Genomic DNA, 19,033 nt, shown 5'->3' with positions numbered 1-19,033 from the left:
ACTGTGAACTGATTATGTGATGCATTCAATTGTAATCTGATGCATGTTCAAATGAAATAAAACCATTACCATTGTCTTCTGCGGAAAATACATTCATTCATTCATTAATTTTCTACCGCTTTTTCCTCACGAGGGTCGCGGGGGTGCTGGAGCCTATCCCAGCTGTCTTTGTGTGAGAGGTGGGGTACACCCTGGACTGGTCGCCAGCAAATCATAGGGCGCATATAGACAAACAACCATTCACACTCACGTGCGGAAAATACATCTCATTCATCATATGTACACCGTACATGTAACACTGTTTAAATATGTGTATCTTCTGCTTCATTGATCATATTTTTTCACCTGTGTTGAAATTTCACACTTTGTTCAGTGGTCCTTAAATGCAATAAAGTTGTGTGCCACAGCGAGCTGTGTGTCAAATTTTTTATGATCATATCAATTACACATCGTTTTTCCACCATTCTCGGGTGGCCCCCGGAGCATCACACACACGGGAGGTGACATCACATCTAGTTCATTCGACCGGGTAATTGTCGCAAATCTCTGTCCAGCCATTTGACATTTCAAAAAAGGAATAGAGAGATAGATTATAGATACCCAGAGATAGAATAAGGAGAGAAGAAAAAAGCAAAGGCATGGGAACCTGTCGGTTACAGAGGAAACATATCACATCAGTTTACATGAATTTACACGGACATTTATGTAAGTTTATCTTCGATACTAGCAAGATCTGCTAATCGCAAGAGTACACACATGTGAGGAATGAGGAAAGAACTTACCTAACCCGAACCACTAATCATTAGTTTTTCAGTAGTTCCGCGGTAACTACTCTAAATGTATGTGCCTTAGTTGTTCAGTAACTGCTCTCCTCATTAGGTGCTTGGTAACTACTCTATGTGCCTTAATCATTGGTTCCTCATAGGTTTCTCAGTAACTACTGTATTTTTGTGTAGCTTATTGTAAAGTGAGACACATTCCCCTAAAAGGTGTGTATGAATATGGGGAAATCCGATTGGACAAAACAAACTTTTCATATCTCTGCTGAAAAACTGTGTAAACACAACCTGAAAATGACCCTTTGGATGTGTTTGACTGCCAGAGGAATTTCACAACAACTCCAATAACAGCCAGATCCACCTTTTTTTTTTTGGTGTGTGTAAAGCCTCTTAGGATTACTCCGTCGTAGTCAGTATGTTATTAATATAAAACCATTTAGAATGTGTGAGGAACACAAATTGCCAAGTGAGGAGGCGTGTTGCTCCTGCAGATATGTTTTGCTGCGATGGAATATGATGCAGCTCAGAGCGATGGTTACTTTATATGCGAGGAGGCCTCCTGCAGCCGGAGCTGACCAAATTAAGTACTGTGCCTGGCTCGCTTTCACCCGGCCCCCCCTGACAGCCGATAAATATTTGGGATTAAGTCACACTGTAAAATAACACAGTGGATCTGTGAATTTTAAGTACAGCCTGTGGTCAGGTATTATGCATCATCATATCCTTCGATGATTTGACATTGTGCACAAAAATGCAAAGAGGAGTATGATATTAAAACCATCATGCTCAAAGATTATTAAAAAAAATGAATGTACACAGATATTGGCAGCTTACGGCCATACTACCCTGAAAACGCCCGATCTCGGAAGCTCGGGCGGCACGTTGGTCGAGTGGTTTGTATGCAGACCTCACAGCTAGGAGACCAGGGTTCAATTCCACCCTCTCGGCCATCTCTGTGTGGAGTTTGCATGTTCTCCCCGTGCATGCGTGGGTTTTTTCTGGGTACTCCGGTTTCCTCCCACATTCCAAAAACATGCTAGGTTAATTGGTGACTCCAAATTGTCCATAGGTATGAATGTGAGTGTGAATGGTTGTTTGTCTATATGTGCCCTGTGATTGGCTCGTGACCAGTCCAGGATGTACCCTGCCTCTCGCCGAAGACAGCTGGGATAGGCTCCAGCACCCCCGCGACCCTCATGAGGAAAAGCGGTAGAAAATGAATGAATGAATGAATGTACACAGATAGCATCACATTTCATCAGTGTGTACATATATCCCTTCTTTTTATTCTTTGAGGAATATACTAAATTTTTTGATCTTCTTCAACATGATGGTAGATCATGCCTTCCACCTGCACGTTACCTCCACATTTGTTTCCAATGCCGAGCAGCTCCCGTGCAAGGTTGATGAAGCCTTTCCCCTCTACCACAGCTACAGAGTCATAAATCCTGGCTGCACAAGCCAAACCATTTCTTTCGTCAGACAAGACTTGACACCAGATGGTAATTTGCATTTGACGAATGAATATATGTCTAGCGGATTCTTTCTAGAATTTGCATTGTAAGCGCACCTCTGGAGACCATTCCTCCCTGACTCGCTGATGTACTTGATTAAGGCTAAACGTGTTTTACCAGCCGTCATATTCCACTGTTATGAAGTTCAGTAACGTTTGCGACTGTCGTGACAGTTCCGTGAGCTTAACAGACAGGTGGTTATTTCTGAATTTGCCTTGCAAATCATGTTCTGCCAGTTTTTCAGCTGGTGTTCGCTCCCGCCATTGCTGTTCTTTGAATTCTGGTGGAAAGCAACGGCTGAAAGGCCCCTGGGCTGTGTAGTTCTTGTGACTTAGTTTCCAGTGTGATCTTATTGAAAGACAACAAAATGGTGGTGCATGTCCTAGTTTTTCGTTTAATTTTTTTTTATTTCCTATTAATTGGTTCCTGCCCTCTTCTTCCCTGTTAACATTTCATCCTGTACTGTAAACAACAACAACATCCAAACAACTGCGGGCATCACTTGCCTCAGTTAAGGTCAGTGTTCATGACTCCACCATAAGAAAGACACTGGGCAAAACAGCCTGCATGGGAGAGTTCCAAGACAAAAAAAACATTATTAGCTCAATGCGAGATGCCTCATTTTGTTAGCAACACCAGTGACTCAGCTGATACAGTATCTAGGATTAAACGTGTTTTGCATGTCTTTTTTCATGGAAATTGGCTGATATTGATCGGTGGCCAATCAATTGGAGCCTCCCTAATAATAAATAAATAGTTATTCTCATTTAAACTGCTAAACAGTCGAAACAATATTAAAAAAATGCATTACTACTCTTCCACTTGCTTCATCATTCAGAATAATTTGCACCACAAGCAGTCACTCTCTCTCTCTGCTAACCTGATTTATAGGCAATCAATTAGCACTTACAGCGAGTCTTCATAATAAAGATGTCCTCTAAACTGTACGGCACATTTCAGCTCAAGCAAGATCACCGCAAGAAGAAATGCCAGACGCTTCCTCTGCTGAAGCTCATTTGTTTTAGAGCGACACTTGCACTGATAAGTCACAGTGCTCATTAGCCTGATCATTAACCTAAAAGCATTATGGGTAGTTAGAAAAAAAGAGGGCTTGTTAAAGCTCATCAAATAGCAATTAAGGCAAAATGGTGGTTAAATGGCTAATATCACGTAGAAACACTGACTGGACAACAAAAGTAGAATTTCTGCACAACATCTGCTTGGATTCATTTAGCAATTGAACTAATAACCTCGGAGGTTGTACACATTTGGTGTTTGCCAGACCTTACCTTGGTGAGCATTATGAGCATTATGCTAATGTACTTTGCAACACATGTTGCAAGAAAGTAGTAGTGGAGTACAGCCGCCTGGCCACTTGTATTTAAACGTTATGAGAAAGTGGATTCTTATGGTTACATTTTTAAATTGTTAGTTGTTTTTCTTCTTACGCACATTGGACAAATCCCCTCCGCAAAACACCTTAGCTTCTTGACCGTTTCATTGTTTTTATGTCTAATATTAAAATGTTAAAATGTTAGGGGGTGCACGATGGTCAAGTGGTTAGCATGCAGACCTCACAGCTAGGAGACCCGAGTTCAACTCCGGACTCCAGTTTCCTCCCACATTCCTGAAACATGCTTGGTTGACTGGCGACTCCAAATTGTCCATAGGTATGAATGTGAGTGTGAATGGTTGTTTGTCTATATGTGCCCTGTGATTGGCTGGCGACCACTCCAGTGTGTACCCCGCCTCTCGCCCCGAACAACAGCTGTGATAGGCTCCAGCACCCTCCGCGACCCTTGTGAGGATAAGTGGTAGAAAATGAATGAATGAATTAAAATGTTACTTTGAAAAATGCCAGTACACTTAAGATTTTATGAGCGCCTGGAACAGATTCTCTCCGATGGGATCTTTCCCTTCCCCAATATCCAAAAGACATCAATGATCTTTCTGCATGTTTATTACTGTGTCTTTTGCAATTTTCTTTCCTCGCCTCTGTCGTTGCAGTGCTTGCTCGTGTGGAGTTGAGTTGGACTTTCTCCATATGTAAATAAAGTGCCTTAGATAAGTGATGCTATGTGAAATATATAATTCATTCGTTCATTTTCTACCGCTTATCCTCACAAGGGTCGCGGGGGTGCTGGAACCTATCCCAGCTGTCTTCGGGCGAGAGGCGGGGTACACCCTGGACTGGTCGCCAGCCAATCACAGGGCACATATAGACAAACAACCATTCACACTCACATTCATACCTATGGACAATTTGGAGTCGCCAATTAACCTAGCATGTTTTTGGAATGTGGGAGGAAACCGTAGTACCCGGAGAAAACCCATGCATGCACGGGGAGAACATGCAAACTCCGCATAGAGATGGCCGAGGGTGGAATTGAACTCGGGTCTCCTAGCTGTGAGGAAATATATAATATTAATATAATATAGAAATAAAAAGGACACATTTTTGCTCTGATGTAGCAATCTAAAGTAACCTATATGAGAAACAAGCTCCTGCATTGGATTGCAATGTATGCTAACGCTAATGAAGTACAATTAACACTCTTTAAACAGCTGGTATAATTATCCTGCTGTAAGCAACACTGCTGTTGCTTAATTTGAGAGGATTTCCTTGATTCAGCAGTTAAGACGTGTCCTAAACAGTTTTGCCAGTGTCACGTGACCTCTGTCTGGACCAGGACTTCAGGTAAAACCATAAGTGGGTGGGCAAACACAAATAGGGCCCCTCATTTTGACAAATAAGGCTGAAAGGCTTCCATCATGGAGGAGATGGTGAAGTGAGGACTTCCAACAGCAGCTGGTCAAATCAAAATCATCTGTTGCAAATATCACGGGTACGGGGAATTACAAGAGATTATAGCCCAGCCGTTCCCACTGCCAGGGAACAACGGCCTGTAATCTGTTTTAATTCCATGGCTAATCAAGAATTCAGCAGCAGGCATAGAGTATAACGAACGTAAACACCAAAGTGGCATTGTCAAAAATCACTGGAAGCAAACAATTTGAATGGCTTTGTGGTCCTTTTGTTCACTTTACCGTTCAGGCTACCTCAAAAAAAGGGAGTAAAAACAGCATCTCTCACTGCCTGGTCACATTAATTTAATGTCATATTTCGCTGCATCTTGCTGTGTGTTTGTGTGCTGTTTTCACTACTGATCTGCTCAACATGAAGCCTCGCTTGAAGCTAAGGGCATCACTTCCTCTTTCAGTTACCAAGTAGACCTGGAAGCACCACACTTGCCATGACGATTTTATAGCATCAGTTTGAATGTTTTGTGTATAGATCATACTGTAATTACAGTAGTTTTAGGTCTCCATATTTGGGATGAAAAAGATAACATATTACCATACTGACAAGGGATCGACCGAAATGTTTTTTTGGGGCCGATGCAGATACTGGTACTTTTCCATCACCCTTAGCCAATGGCCGATTTTGCTTGCTGATATTTGTGGCCGATACTGCTTTTGCTCCCTCAATTTACATGAAAAAATTACCATGATAACAAATATTACCAGACACACAAACACTGACACAATTTAGTACGATATATAAAACATTTATCTCATCATTAAAGTTCGTGTTGTGCATGCTAATGACCTCTCATAAGCAGACACGGCTGCTCCAATTCCTTCTGTGTGTGTGTGTGTGTGTGTGTGTGTGTGCTCGGAGAGAGGGCAACTCAAAGCTACCCCGGCGGATGCCTGACTGTAAATCATGCGGCGGAAAATATATCGGCGAATCCACGTGCGTATCGGCCGATACAGATTCAAGAAAAAAAGCGCAAATATCGGCCCGATATATCAGCCGGCCGATGTAGTACTGAACCAAATGTAAGAATTAAAAGTCTGAAAAAGACAGGCAATCTTATATTCGGGTTCTATATAGGTTTCTACATGCAAAGCAACAGGTAGCATATAGGTAGACTCCCAGAGCAAGTCAGAGCGAATAACATAGAAGTGACAAAAAGTGAGTAAAAAACATAATAAATAATGATTTGTGCTGCCACTTCCCCACCAGAGAAGAAACATTTAATGTCCCAACAACCCGATTTGGCCACCAAAGACCAGGTCGCCCAGGTTGACCAGCGCACTTCTGGATGAACATTGTTTGGACAGATGAAACCAAGATACACCTCCACCTGAATGATAGCAACAAAAAAGTATGGCGAAGGCATGGTACAGCTCATGATCCAAAGCATGCCAGGTCTTGTGTAAAACTTGGTGGAGGCAGTGTAATGCTTGGGCATGCATAGCTGCCAGTGGCATTGGGTCGCTGGTGTTTATTGATGATGTGACACAAGACACAACCGGGCTTTATTAAAGCAAAAAAATTGAATATTCTTGAATATTCTGTTTGAGAAATTGAGCAACATTTATATTTGCAAACTGAACCTTTCATTGCAGAAAGAATCCTGCTATTACACATCTTTCCCGTCTTCTATTAAAACCGTTTTTGGAGCACGTGCAGGCATTTAATGTGCAGGGTTCCTCCCCAACGTCTCTAATGCACAACAGATGCACCAACATCTGACTCTCACTCAACTCAACTTAAGCATGTGCCAAAAGTAATCATCTTAACAAAACAAAATGTTTGCCTTTAATGGATCCGCCACCGGCTCTGCTTCTCTGGTATAAGTGCTTGTGTTTATCTCTTAATCTAGCAGCGATACATGCCGGAATAAACACAGAGCGAGGCTGGTGTCCTGCCATGTGCATCATCACATGCAGCATCAGTAATGATACACATCTGCCTGGGTGAGGACATGATGATGAGAACTCCGCTACTTGTACATAATCCAGCAAATGGCACCGAGGTTGAAAAGGAAATTCTTTCTAATATGCATGTAATATTTACAAAGTAACACAGAGGAGCAATACAAGTGTAAAATTAGCATGCATTATTAAAATGTCATAAACCTTACAGTGCTGCTTTTGGTCTGCGTTTCTGCCTGCGAATGTTCCTTCTGGCTCTCCAGTCCTTTCTCTGCAACACCGTTGGCAGGGATTAAACTGTATATCAGTTTCTTGATAACTTGAGGTTATCGAACCGTTCGAAAATTTAATTATTACGGGGTGCTCCTATCGATCAGCATCGACCAATTTCTGGTACAAAGTACATAATCGGCATGACGATCACAAAAAGTGATTACCTGCAGCTTCTAATATTGCTGCTTGCAGAGACCTCAGTGTGCAATGTAGTGTCCTGCTGTAATGTCATGGGTAGGGTTGGGCATCTTTTGAATTTGAACAATTTTGGTTGCGATTCCGGTTCCTAAAGATTCTCGATTCCGATGCTTTTAAAACTAAGGGTCATTGTGGAATTTATGTGGTGTGAAACAATTTTTGTACTATTTGACAACAACCTGAATTTAATTTGATGCATGTTTTGGAGTAATACAAACAAATAAAATACCTGGTAAAATGTATTAATAAATAAAATAATAAATAAAATACATTAATTACTTTTTAGCTCAAAATAATAAATGATTAATAAAATAAATAATAACAAAATAAATAATAAATAATTCATAACAAAATTAACAGAATAAAATAAAACAAATAAATATCTGTATTAAATAGAAATCTGTCCTGCTCAGTTTAAAACTGAATAAATTCAGTGTCCAGGTTACAGGAGTCTCCAAAAACCTGAATTTAATTTGCTGCATGTTTTGGAGTAATACAAACAAATAAAATACCTGGCAAAATGTATTAATAAATAAAATACATTAATTCATTTTTAGCTCAAAATAAATTATTAATAAAATAAATAATAAAAACAAAATAAATAATAATAAATAATAAAAAAAATTAACAGAATAAAATAAAACAAATAAATATCTGTATTAAATAGAAATCTGTCCTGCTCAATTTAAAACAGAATAAATTCAGTGTCCAGGTTACAGGAGTCTCCCACTTTCATCATTATTAGAGCCGTCAACTATTTGTGTTTTACGTCTGACTGGCAACATTTAAAAATTTTATTATTTTATTTACTAAGCAGATCATCACTCAAAAAGTGTGAATGTGTCACCTTCATAAGGTGTTTATGTTCAACAACAACACACAAATAGCGATTTAAAGACAAGACTTAATTAGTATAATGATTAGTATAATGACGACATGATAGCAATTAGAGCAGTGGCACTTGAAAATGTTAGTTTGTAACCTCACAGACGTGATATCCACTTGTGGCTTCCCCGTGGGACACAAACGAGCGTCGAGCTAACCGCATTGCTTGTTTGTGTTAACAATAAAATGTCATTGTGGTAAAAAGTCACATCTGGAGTTTAAAGAAGCTAAGCAAATAACTTTGCCACAAATGTAAACGGCAGCAGGTGCAAAGATGTAAGAATAGTCCGACGGAAAAAGGTTTGGTGATCAAACACGCTGGCAACGATTGACGTCGTCTGTCAAGCTGTCTCACTGAAGCCATTGCGGTTTCATAGACTAGTTTTGATTCTTGCAGCAATACACAACAAAGTGAGTCCTTTTTTGGCTCAATACAAGATGTGTCATTTTGTTGGCAGCAGATGTAGGATTTACCACCACATGCTGATTTTTGTCATCAGATTTGCATATGCTAATCATGTTTTTTTTGGCTGAAATCACACAATATTGATTGGTGGCTGATCAATCGATGCATCCCTTGTGTAATATCAGTCCAAGAGAGAGTACTGTAATTTTCCTAGTTTTCAGCCCAAGAATGTGGTCTGTGTTGGGTATTTTTCATACAAAAATGCCCAACAGGTAGTATGGAGGCTAACAATGGGCTAAAATATCAAATATCATTTATCAAAGCAAATACATTAAAAAAAAAAGACTTCAGCTGCTGAAGAAAAGGAGGCCAAGCAAGGCGAGGTGATGCTAAGCCACAGGGGAGGTGGGGGCGGCATCCGTGGGTGCCCTTGAAAAGGCCTGACTCATTACTGCAGCAGCACGGCCACGGGGAACAAGCGCAGCGATGGTGGTAGTGGTGGCAACAGCGTCAGAAGAGAGCTGTCGGGCCACAGCTTTTTAATGGTCGGGAGAGTGAATAGCCTTCTGCTGTGAAAGCACCAGAAGAGCACTTGGGAACAGGCGACAGAAATGCTAATGTGTTTTCATATTTGATGTGCTTGGCGAGTTGGTACAGGGGGGCCGATCACTTAATCAGGAAGTGACGGGGAAGGTACTGGTGGATGCTTTCAATGACAGACTGGTGGGTACAGTCATTTAAATGTGCTTTTTATTCCACTGTATATATAATCGCCTAAGTCTATCAAGAATATGCAGCAAAGACCCCAAATATGACCTAATTAACTGAGTGACAGCCCCCCCCCCATCAGGCAACTGATCTTTCACTGCTGTCAAGTAGAGTGTAAAGACTTCTTCAGGGCAAACAGACAGCAGGAGGAGTGTTCTGGTCTCAGTCTCAATCATCCAATTAAGGAGATGGCTACTATGCAATGACGAACTAGTATGCGTGCAGCCTCATGCAGATGCAGATAGAAATCCCTCATTTAGCTAGCCTTCAAGACCCCCTATTATGCACAATCGCCTTTTTTAATTATGTAATATGTGCCTAGAACCCGTTGATGAACAACGTTGAGCTGTGCGCGTCAGTCATCGTGCACAGCGCAACAAAATAAAATCCAACCTGAACTGTAAATAAAAAAAACATTTATTCTGTAATATTTTCCGATGCAACTCCTGAGTGACAGGCGACAACAGACCGTAACAACACAATGATGATCACGACAGTCGATTTTGAGGCTTCGAGTTTTCATGACGTCATGAAGGCAAAACCTAGATGAGTCCACTCCATGTATACACCTACCACTTCATTAAAGACGGATGCAAAAAAAAATAAACAAAAAGCAGGCTTTGCTACACATCTTAAAAATAAAGCCTTGCCAACTATCCATCAGTCGGCTACAGACATAAGCTGTAATGAAACTATGATGTTAGCACTGAAGCTCACATAGCTACGCTTGCAGTGCCAACGGTGCTAAAACAGTTACATTGTATCATCAGTTTTTCAAAAATATATTAATAAATCATGCCGTTTCATGGTTGTAATACAGCCAATTCATATAAAAAAAATATGTTTTTTGTGTGTCTTAATTAAACAATTTCAAGCATAAAAAATGGCTAAATGAACTAACACAAATAAATAAGTTGTTAAAAAGATGCATTGAAAGTGTGATAGATGATATTCTACACCGGTCACTCGTGTTCGGTGAAACCTACATGCGCCAAACCTGATCGCCAGAGCAACAGGCTTTTATTGCAGGATTTAATTATCACAACAGGCACAATATGAGTAATAACATGATAATCATAATTCTAATAATGCTGGCTACTGTTTCGTAACCCATGCCAAGCTAAAACTCAACTTTGAACCACTGAATCACTTCCTGTCCCCCACACATTCGGAACACATTTATTGTAACACGCTCAAGTTTTATTCATGTCTTAATTGGCTTATTTTCTCTGATTATATCTACTAGAATGTGTAATACAAGTGTAAAGGTGACTATATGGGTGCTATTTCATGTCTAAGATAAGATAAGATGTCTTTATTATGACCCAAAGTATTACATTTACAAATAATATAGACCCCCCCCCCCCCCCCCCCCGCCCCCCACTTATCACATTCAGGTCAGGAGACAATTAACTATGATTAATCAGAGATTACTGCCTATTTTAAAAGTGAATAAAGTACACAACAGTGCTTCTTTGTCTGAGACAGGCTTGGACAAACAGTTTACTAAAGCATGGAAGCTAAAAACACAACAAACACCATTTGGGCTTGCTAAAAGCACTTCATCAGGGCTAGACTTTGACCAGCACACTTCCACTATTATGGGACCTCTAATACTTTAAAAGTGCTGAGAAATATTGTAACATAAATCTTTTAATGGCCACGTTTCATCATGCTCATTCTTACAAGCAGATTCAAGCAGCCGTTTGAGTTGGTTGGTTCTGTTGCCTTCACTGGCAGGTGACAGTGTTGGGATCATGTCACGCTGTTTACACATCAGACACAGCTATCGCACCCCCAGCCAACACACCCCGTAGTACAAACAAGACATATCAGGATTAACCGTTCCCAACCGTGGTGAACCCAACCGAACCACTGCTGGGAACTGCTCTAGCTTTTATGCTAACAAATCAGCCCACGCCAGCAATTACATGCTGGATGAACATCTGCCAGATGTGTGTCATGTCGTGATGTCAAAAAGTGTTTGGAGGCTTGTTTGTTTGTTTTGTAAATTTTGGCCTAAGGATGGGTACCAGCGGGAGGTAAAGCCCCAACAGGCAGGACGCCGCCTTCGTCAAGGCCCGAGGTCAGCGCAGAGTGACATGCCAGGCTTAAAGGAGATTATGGCCTGCTACAGACCAACCGTGGGGCTGCCCTCTTCAGTGGTCACCAACTGGCATAATGCAGTTCCCCTGATAGGTCGGAGAGTACCTAGACTCGACATCGGTACTGAACCCACTACTGCTCAAGATGTTTCTTCATGTCCAGCCTCCCCAGGGGTCTCAAACTGAATTTACTTGGGGGCCACTGGAGCTAGGGTCTGGGCGAGACTGGGAAAAAAAAAACGCATTTATTAAAAAACAGAAAAATATACAAACTTTTTCAGTGCTTTGGTTAGGATTTTCTACAATAAAAGCTCTGATAAAACATTCCACTGTTCTCAAATATCTTAATTTTTTATTTTTCTGCACTTTTTATTGTCCTTAGCAAGACACCATGAGGACCTGCCGCTAGCAAGCAATGCGAAGGTTCTTTTGTATACTACAAAAGTAGTACTGTGTTATTGCAGGTATTTTGTTTTTCAAATTGATATCACTGTTTTGTTAAATTATGGTTATTTCAAGCATCCTAAAAAGGACTTTTTACTGATGTTAGTTACTTTGTTTTCCACAAAAATACTGTTCTCATGGTGGATAAGTCAGGGACTGTATACTCTGCATTTTTTCACAGCTATTAGAATGTGAACATTTGAGCAGGATCTTAAGACATAATTTAATTTAGCTGTTTTTTATGGGGTTTTTTGTAAATTTAAAGCTGGATGTTAAAGCTTTATTTATCCAAATGCTACACTTTAAGTTTTTACAGAGGAAAGTTTGTGATACAGCATAACATACTGTTCTAATCGAATTAAAATGTGTTTAGTAAGTGCATATTGCTGGTGTAATTCAGTTTTTCCAGGAAATAATCTTTAACTAAGATTATTATACTAACTTGTTATACTAACTTGTTGAAGAAAAACTATAAAAATATCGCCTTGTTAACAATATCGTGATATATCGTATCATGAGCCTAGTATACATATCGTATCGCCAGATTCTTGCCAATACACACCCATTAGACTATTATCGATCCATATGTTCTCATTGTGTGTTACTGTATTTCTGGCCAGTGTGTATCGCATGTTCAAAAACAGAATCGAATATCCTCTTGGGGAGCCAACAGCGGGCCGTTGTTCTTCTTCTTTCTCTTATTAATGAGGCTTTTACAGGGGGTAACCCGAGCAAAACTAGACCTTGTATCTTGTTCAGACCAGCTCATAGCCGTGCCTAACAATGACAGCACATTTTTCACTCCGGCCTACGTTTGTTTTGTCTTGAACGTGACTTCAGAAGAAAGATTAGAAATCGACAGACAATGACACACGCCACAAATCAGCATCTCTGTATTTCAGAGAGTATACACTACACTTGCTGGCAGAGTGGATAGATTAGTCACGATGTCTGTGTTGTGTAGTTTGTACTGTGTTTAAATGTGTTTTGCTGCCCTTATTGTGGGGGAAAAAGCTCAGTGAGTCAGCGGAGGCCATGCTTTCTTCATCTGCTGCTTGTCGAGTGGGTGATGAGGTGAGACAACGCTAACTCACAGTCACTGACGGCAATAGAGGATTATCACTGCAAGCATCAGTAGTGTCTATTTTGTAGGTGTTAAAAAACCACCACCGGTTTCCCAAAAGTAGGGGATCATCTTGCTTCAGAATTCCATAGTACTTGTTGGAATTCAACTCAATTCAAATCAACTTTATTTGTAGAGCACTTTTCCTGCAAAGACATGCAACACAAAGTGCTTTACAGAATTAAAAACAATTACCACAATTAAAAGGAAAAGCAATTGCTAAGAAAGCCCCAGCCTCCCACCCTCCATACTAGACACACACACACACACACACACACAGTAGGGAGACATGGCATGGCACCGAGGATCAAGGAAATGCCACCTTTGGGGCCGTCCACACTGGGAGGAGCCGCAGGCTGTGCCATCGGGGGACCAGCACCCGGGTCCCCCCGACTCCGACAGACGGGCGGACCCCCACATCAAAGGGAGGAACCCTTTGAAGGGACCCAAGGATGGCACCCCCTCAGCAGACCTGACACAGCCCCCACTGTGGAGGACCCCCGCTGAGGAAATACTGGAGTTAAAAGCTAAAAATTAAGAGCTTAAAATACGACTAAAAAGATAAAAACGTAAGAAAAGTTTAAAAATATTAGTTAAAAGCCTGATTAAAAAGGTCTTTAATCCTCTTTTTCTTCATTTTTTCCAATTCCCCGCAGCTTCTCAGTACCGGCAGCACTCATGCAGCGCCACACCATTACACTACTTGACCATGACTGGAGGGAAGGCTTCTTAAAAGTCAGGGTTGAAAAAAAAAAACCTCCATCACTGCTGCATAGCCTCATCATGTAGATCTGGCACTGGCCTTTTGTACCACATGTTTAAAGTGCCTGCAGGCAAAGTTCTTCTGCATGCTTCTAATCGACACACTGCTCCTTACTAGCTCACTGGCGAGGACCAAGAAAGAAAAGCAAACCTTGTACAAGCTAATGATACAAATGCTTTATACTATATTTTTCTTGGATGCCAATTCCTAAATTAATAGACACTTGTACTCCTCATCATGGGACAAGGCTTTGTTTCCAGGGCTCATACTATTTTCTTTCAGTGCCGGGAAGCCTTGCAAAGCTAGATCCAGAATACAAAACGGCAGATTGTTGCCGTGCAAAGCTCAGGGGCCGTGGGACAAGCTGGTTGGAGACAAGAGAAACATCTTGTGCTTTGCCTAATTACGTCCCCTCTCAATGTTGCGCAATTTTCTCAGGCTTCAGACACAGAGCTTGATTGGGAATGACGGAGAGGTGGGAATGGACTTTCGCTGGATTAAAATGTCCTTCATTTTACAGTGTGAACTATTAAATTGATAATAATCCAATAAGGTTAATTTGGTCTATCATTACTACATTATAAACAGAGTTAGCTAGTTTTTCATATAGTTCATGACAGTTTTGACTGCTCACATGCAGTCTTCAATTCAATTGAATTGACTGACTTTCTAATATTCATGAGGCAATTCATTCCCAAGCTCCCAAAGACGCACTAATTGGCTTTCAAAATGAAACCAGATGGGGAAAAACCAGTACGCCCAGCTCTTAGGGGCATGTTAACAGAAAATGGAACACATCTTGCTAATTTATCTGGTGACCCAAATTGAATCTCTTGTGACCCCACAGAGGCCTGGCCCATTCCTCAACATTCTGGGCTCATCTGCCATCTTGTTATTAGGTCATACAACTATACTGTAATGCATCACTTTTTATCCATTTGTTGTTTGCAGGAGGAATAATCAATGTGACAATGACAACTGACAATGTGTGTTCATGTAATGAATCACAATGGAAAGTTTTGCCAACAATAGCAGACCTCACAGCTAGGAGACCAGGGTTCAATTCCACCCTCGGCCATCTCTATGTGGAGTTTGCATGTTCTCCCTGTGCATGCGTGGGTTTTCTCCGGGTACTCCGGTTTCCTCCCACATTCCAAAAACATGCTAGGTTAATTGGAGACTCCAAATTGTCCATAGGTATCAATGTGAGTGTGAATGGTTGTTTGTCTATATGTGCACTGTGATTGGCTGGCGACCAGTCCAGGGTGTACCCCGCCTCTCGCCCGAAGACAGCTGGGATAGGCTCAGGCACCCCCGTGACCCTGACCCCGTGACTATGATACAGTGTGGATATATACAGCGATATAAATGACTATAGTATGGCTATTGCAGATTCTACAGATTATAAACAGCATGCACAGTACGACTGTGACAAGATATAATAAGAGTAATATGTACAGCAGTGCAATGAAGTAGTGCAATTAAGTGACTATGAGTATAGTAGAGTATCAGTATGTAAATGTTGGTAGTGTGTCCCCAGTACAGCCCTATGATTTTCCATGGTAACGGAATCACAGAAGAGGCCAATAAAATTAACAATTTAACTAACAATTAACTGTTAAAAGCGGAATCCCACAGGATTTGATATCATGTGAATGAAATTCTGTCTTGTTTGTGTGATTCCGCCAGCAGACCGTTGAATCGTAGCGAAAATGGTGACCAGAAACACCAGTGAAAGTTTGAAAAAATAATAAAAATAAACTGTCTGACAACACACTTCCAATACATTATTGTGAGACCTCAAAGACCTATATGAAATTAAAAAATACAATAGCATAAGATCAATATGAATTAATGTTTATGGATTAGGAAAAGTGCATATACAAAGGCTAAATATTCATATTATTTCCATTCCCAGTGTGCTGCTAAGCGCTGACAGATGTTGAGAAAATGTCAGCCTCACCCTTGGGAGTGTGTGTATGTGTGCGACTGACCTGGATCTCCTCGTAGGCCTCGTCAATAGTGGTGACCTGATGCTGCTCGTGAAGCGCCGGCTCGTCGCAGAAGAAGCACACCAGGCTTTTGTCGGTGAGACAGAAGAGCTTGACCTTCTCGTGGTCCTTGCAGGGATACGGGCTCCTCTGAGCGTTGAGTATGGCGTCCAGTGGGAAGGCCGAGTAGCGCTCCACAATGTTGGACAGCTTTAAACTGGGCGACAATAGCGGGTCGGCGAAGGTGCGCCGACACTCGGGGCAGTCCCGCGCTGCGTGAGGCTCCTGCCTGCTCCAGTGCTCTGTGATGCACTTGCGGCAGAAGTAGTGCTCGCAGCCGAAGCTGACGGGGTCCTGGTAGATGCTGAGGCAGATGGAACAGAGGAGCTCGTCCTTCAGGCAGCAAGCCATTTGCGAAAAAAAAGGAGATGGCGAGGGCAACACTCTGGAGCGCTTTAATCCTCAGCTGTGGAGTTTACTGGCATTCTTCGACAGTTTGGAATTCCTTTGCTTTTTTTTGGGTCTCTGTTTAAAGACAACAGTACAACAGGTATCATCACACTGAGCATCATCATGAAGCAGGGAAGGTCAAAATGCGGCCCGGGGGCTATTTTTGGCCTGCAGCTGATTTTGTGTTTGTTTGTTGTTTACTTGATGGGCCTGATTTTAGCCTAGCAAAGAATAATTAACATACTCTTTTGATTTCCTGTATGTACTGTAAGTTTGCCATAAAGTCTATCTGATCTGGCAATGATTTGGACATTCTAACAGTTCTATTTATAGACGGTACAGAATTCTCGCTCCATCATGGTTCGAGCATTGTGTTATCATACAAATTCAGTGTTATTTCATATATATAACTGTATTTGTATATAACTTTGGGTAAAATTGTTGATTTGTTAATACTTGGGTTGTTTCGAAGACAGCTGGGATAGGCTCCAGCACCCCCCCGCGACCCTTGTGAGGATAAGCGGTAGAAAATGTCATTATCATAAATGATACAATATGATGCAACTGATTTCATAATATAACATGTTTGATACCTGTGAGGCATGCGTGATATGAAGAAAGCCAGTTATGTCAGTTAGAGTAATTACACATTTAAAGGAAAACGAAAGACACGATGGAAAGGTTTCAAAGAAAGAAGATCGGCGAGACCAGTGGTATGTAACAACTATTGTTGGCTCTAAGATACTGTTAGCGATTAGATAGCGGTAGAAAATGAATGAATATTGTTTTGTTTTTTTTATATTGTGTATAAGGCATATCTTATCTTATGTCCAGAACAGTATGTAGTGCAAATATATGAGATCCAACACCTGCGGAAACAACTCTTACATCGGAGACCATCGCCAATTATGTATGACGTACCACCAAAAAGAGCAAGTGCTACAAATGAGTTATTGTACATGTAAACATGTTAAACGCAGGAAGTGCTGAGAAATGGAGTAGTGGTAGGATTAAATAAGACCTGCTAACCATATTGGTTGCATAAAATGGACTCATTTGTACACACCGCATGCCTGTACTATAGAAGTCATTAAAGATTATGAGAATTATTATGATGCTAGGGCTGCACGGCGGTCGAGTGGTTAGCGCTCAGACCTCACAGCTAGGAGACCAGGGTTCAATTCCACCCTCGGCCATCTCTGTGTGGAGTTTGCATGTTCTCCTCGTGCATGCGTGAGTTTTCTCCGGGTACTCCGGTTTCCTCCCACATTCCAAAAACATGCTAGGTTAATTAGCGACTCCAAATTGTCCATAGGTATGAATGTGAGTGTGAATGGTTGTCTATATGTGCCCGGTGATTGGCTGGCGACCAGTCCAGGGTGTACCCCGCCTCTCGCCCGAAGACGGCTGGGATAGGCTCCAGCATCCCCCGCGACCCTCGTGAGTATAAGCGGTAGCAAATGAATGAATGAATTATGATGCTAATAATACTTTGATACAATATGATGCAACTGATTTCATAATATGACATGTTTGATACCTGTGAGGCATGCGTGATATGAAGAAAGCCAGTTATGTCAGTTAGAGTAATTACACATTTAAAAGAAAACGAAAGACACAATGGAAAGGTTTCAAAGAAAGAAGATCGGTGAGACCAGTGGTATGTAACAACTATTGTTGGTTCTAAAATACTGTTAGCGATTAGTTACTATAAACTGTTATTTACTTAGCATTGACTATTGTTTAGACCGAGTGATAGCTTGATACCATTTTGTTTTGCCATCCAGTAGGTTTTCTGGCTGATCACCAATTATAAACTTTTAAAAAGCCTGACCTACCTTTTTTTTTATTATTTAATATTGACGGCATTCAAGTTCCATGTTCCAATCTTATTTTGTATCAACAGTACCCGTCAAACAAGGTATAGTCAAGGCATATTCAAGAGTCAAAATACATACAGAGTACACAAAATGATTTCATGCATCGTGTTAGCCAACAATGCCAAACATTTGGTTTCACTTCAGTTCACCATTGTATCGTTTTGAAACAGTAAACCATACTTTTGAGAAGCCACTGATGGATTCAACAAAGAGAATGGAAGATGATACAGTAAACAAAGACAACAATGGAGGACATCTAACATTTTGTGTTCTGTGTGGCTATTACATTCCTGTTGTTACAAGCAAAATCTGGTATTTGATGGCTTAAAAGACAACAAAACAACAAAAAACTGCTGTAAAAATATGCTAAACCCCCACCCCCACAGTCTTTTAAAAGCACTTCTATATAGTATATACACTACATAATTATATTTGGGGGATTTTAACCCTTTAAAGTCACATGTTTACATAACTACACTGTTTTCAATTCCAAAAGCAAAAAATATTGAAATCGAAATACATACACATTTCAGTAAAAAGTTACAAATTTAGCTGCATGCTTTGAATGAGGAAGAAGTAGCGCCATCTGGTGGATACATATAAGAATTTAAAATAGGAGGCCAGTCCTACGAAGAATTGTAATGGTAACATTAAGAATTGCAATACTTTATTAAAGATAAATGTGACATCGAAAAATTGCCTTTTTTCCACGAGGAACAAAAGTGTGCC

The 19,033-nt window shown here is 40.8% G+C and overlaps 1 protein-coding gene across 1 annotated transcript in view; it reads right to left on the bottom strand.

Annotated features, from left to right (window-relative positions):
- Window positions 1-19,033, bottom strand: part of trim62.1 (tripartite motif containing 62, tandem duplicate 1) — a 36,313-nt gene that overhangs the window by 16,167 nt on the left and 1,113 nt on the right. Inside the window, exon 3 of the mRNA XM_058054446.1 lies at window positions 15,978-16,499. Coding sequence (XP_057910429.1) covers window positions 15,978-16,385 — 408 coding nt within the window. The 5' untranslated portion in view covers window positions 16,386-16,499. The remainder of the gene's footprint in view (window positions 1-15,977; window positions 16,500-19,033) is intronic.

Source organism: Doryrhamphus excisus, chromosome 18 (assembly GCF_030265055.1).
Source record: "Doryrhamphus excisus isolate RoL2022-K1 chromosome 18, RoL_Dexc_1.0, whole genome shotgun sequence".
Classification (NCBI taxonomy): Eukaryota; Metazoa; Chordata; class Actinopteri; order Syngnathiformes; family Syngnathidae; genus Doryrhamphus; species Doryrhamphus excisus.
Note: the sequence above shows the minus strand (reverse complement) of the source record. Positions and strands in the feature narration are given on the sequence as shown.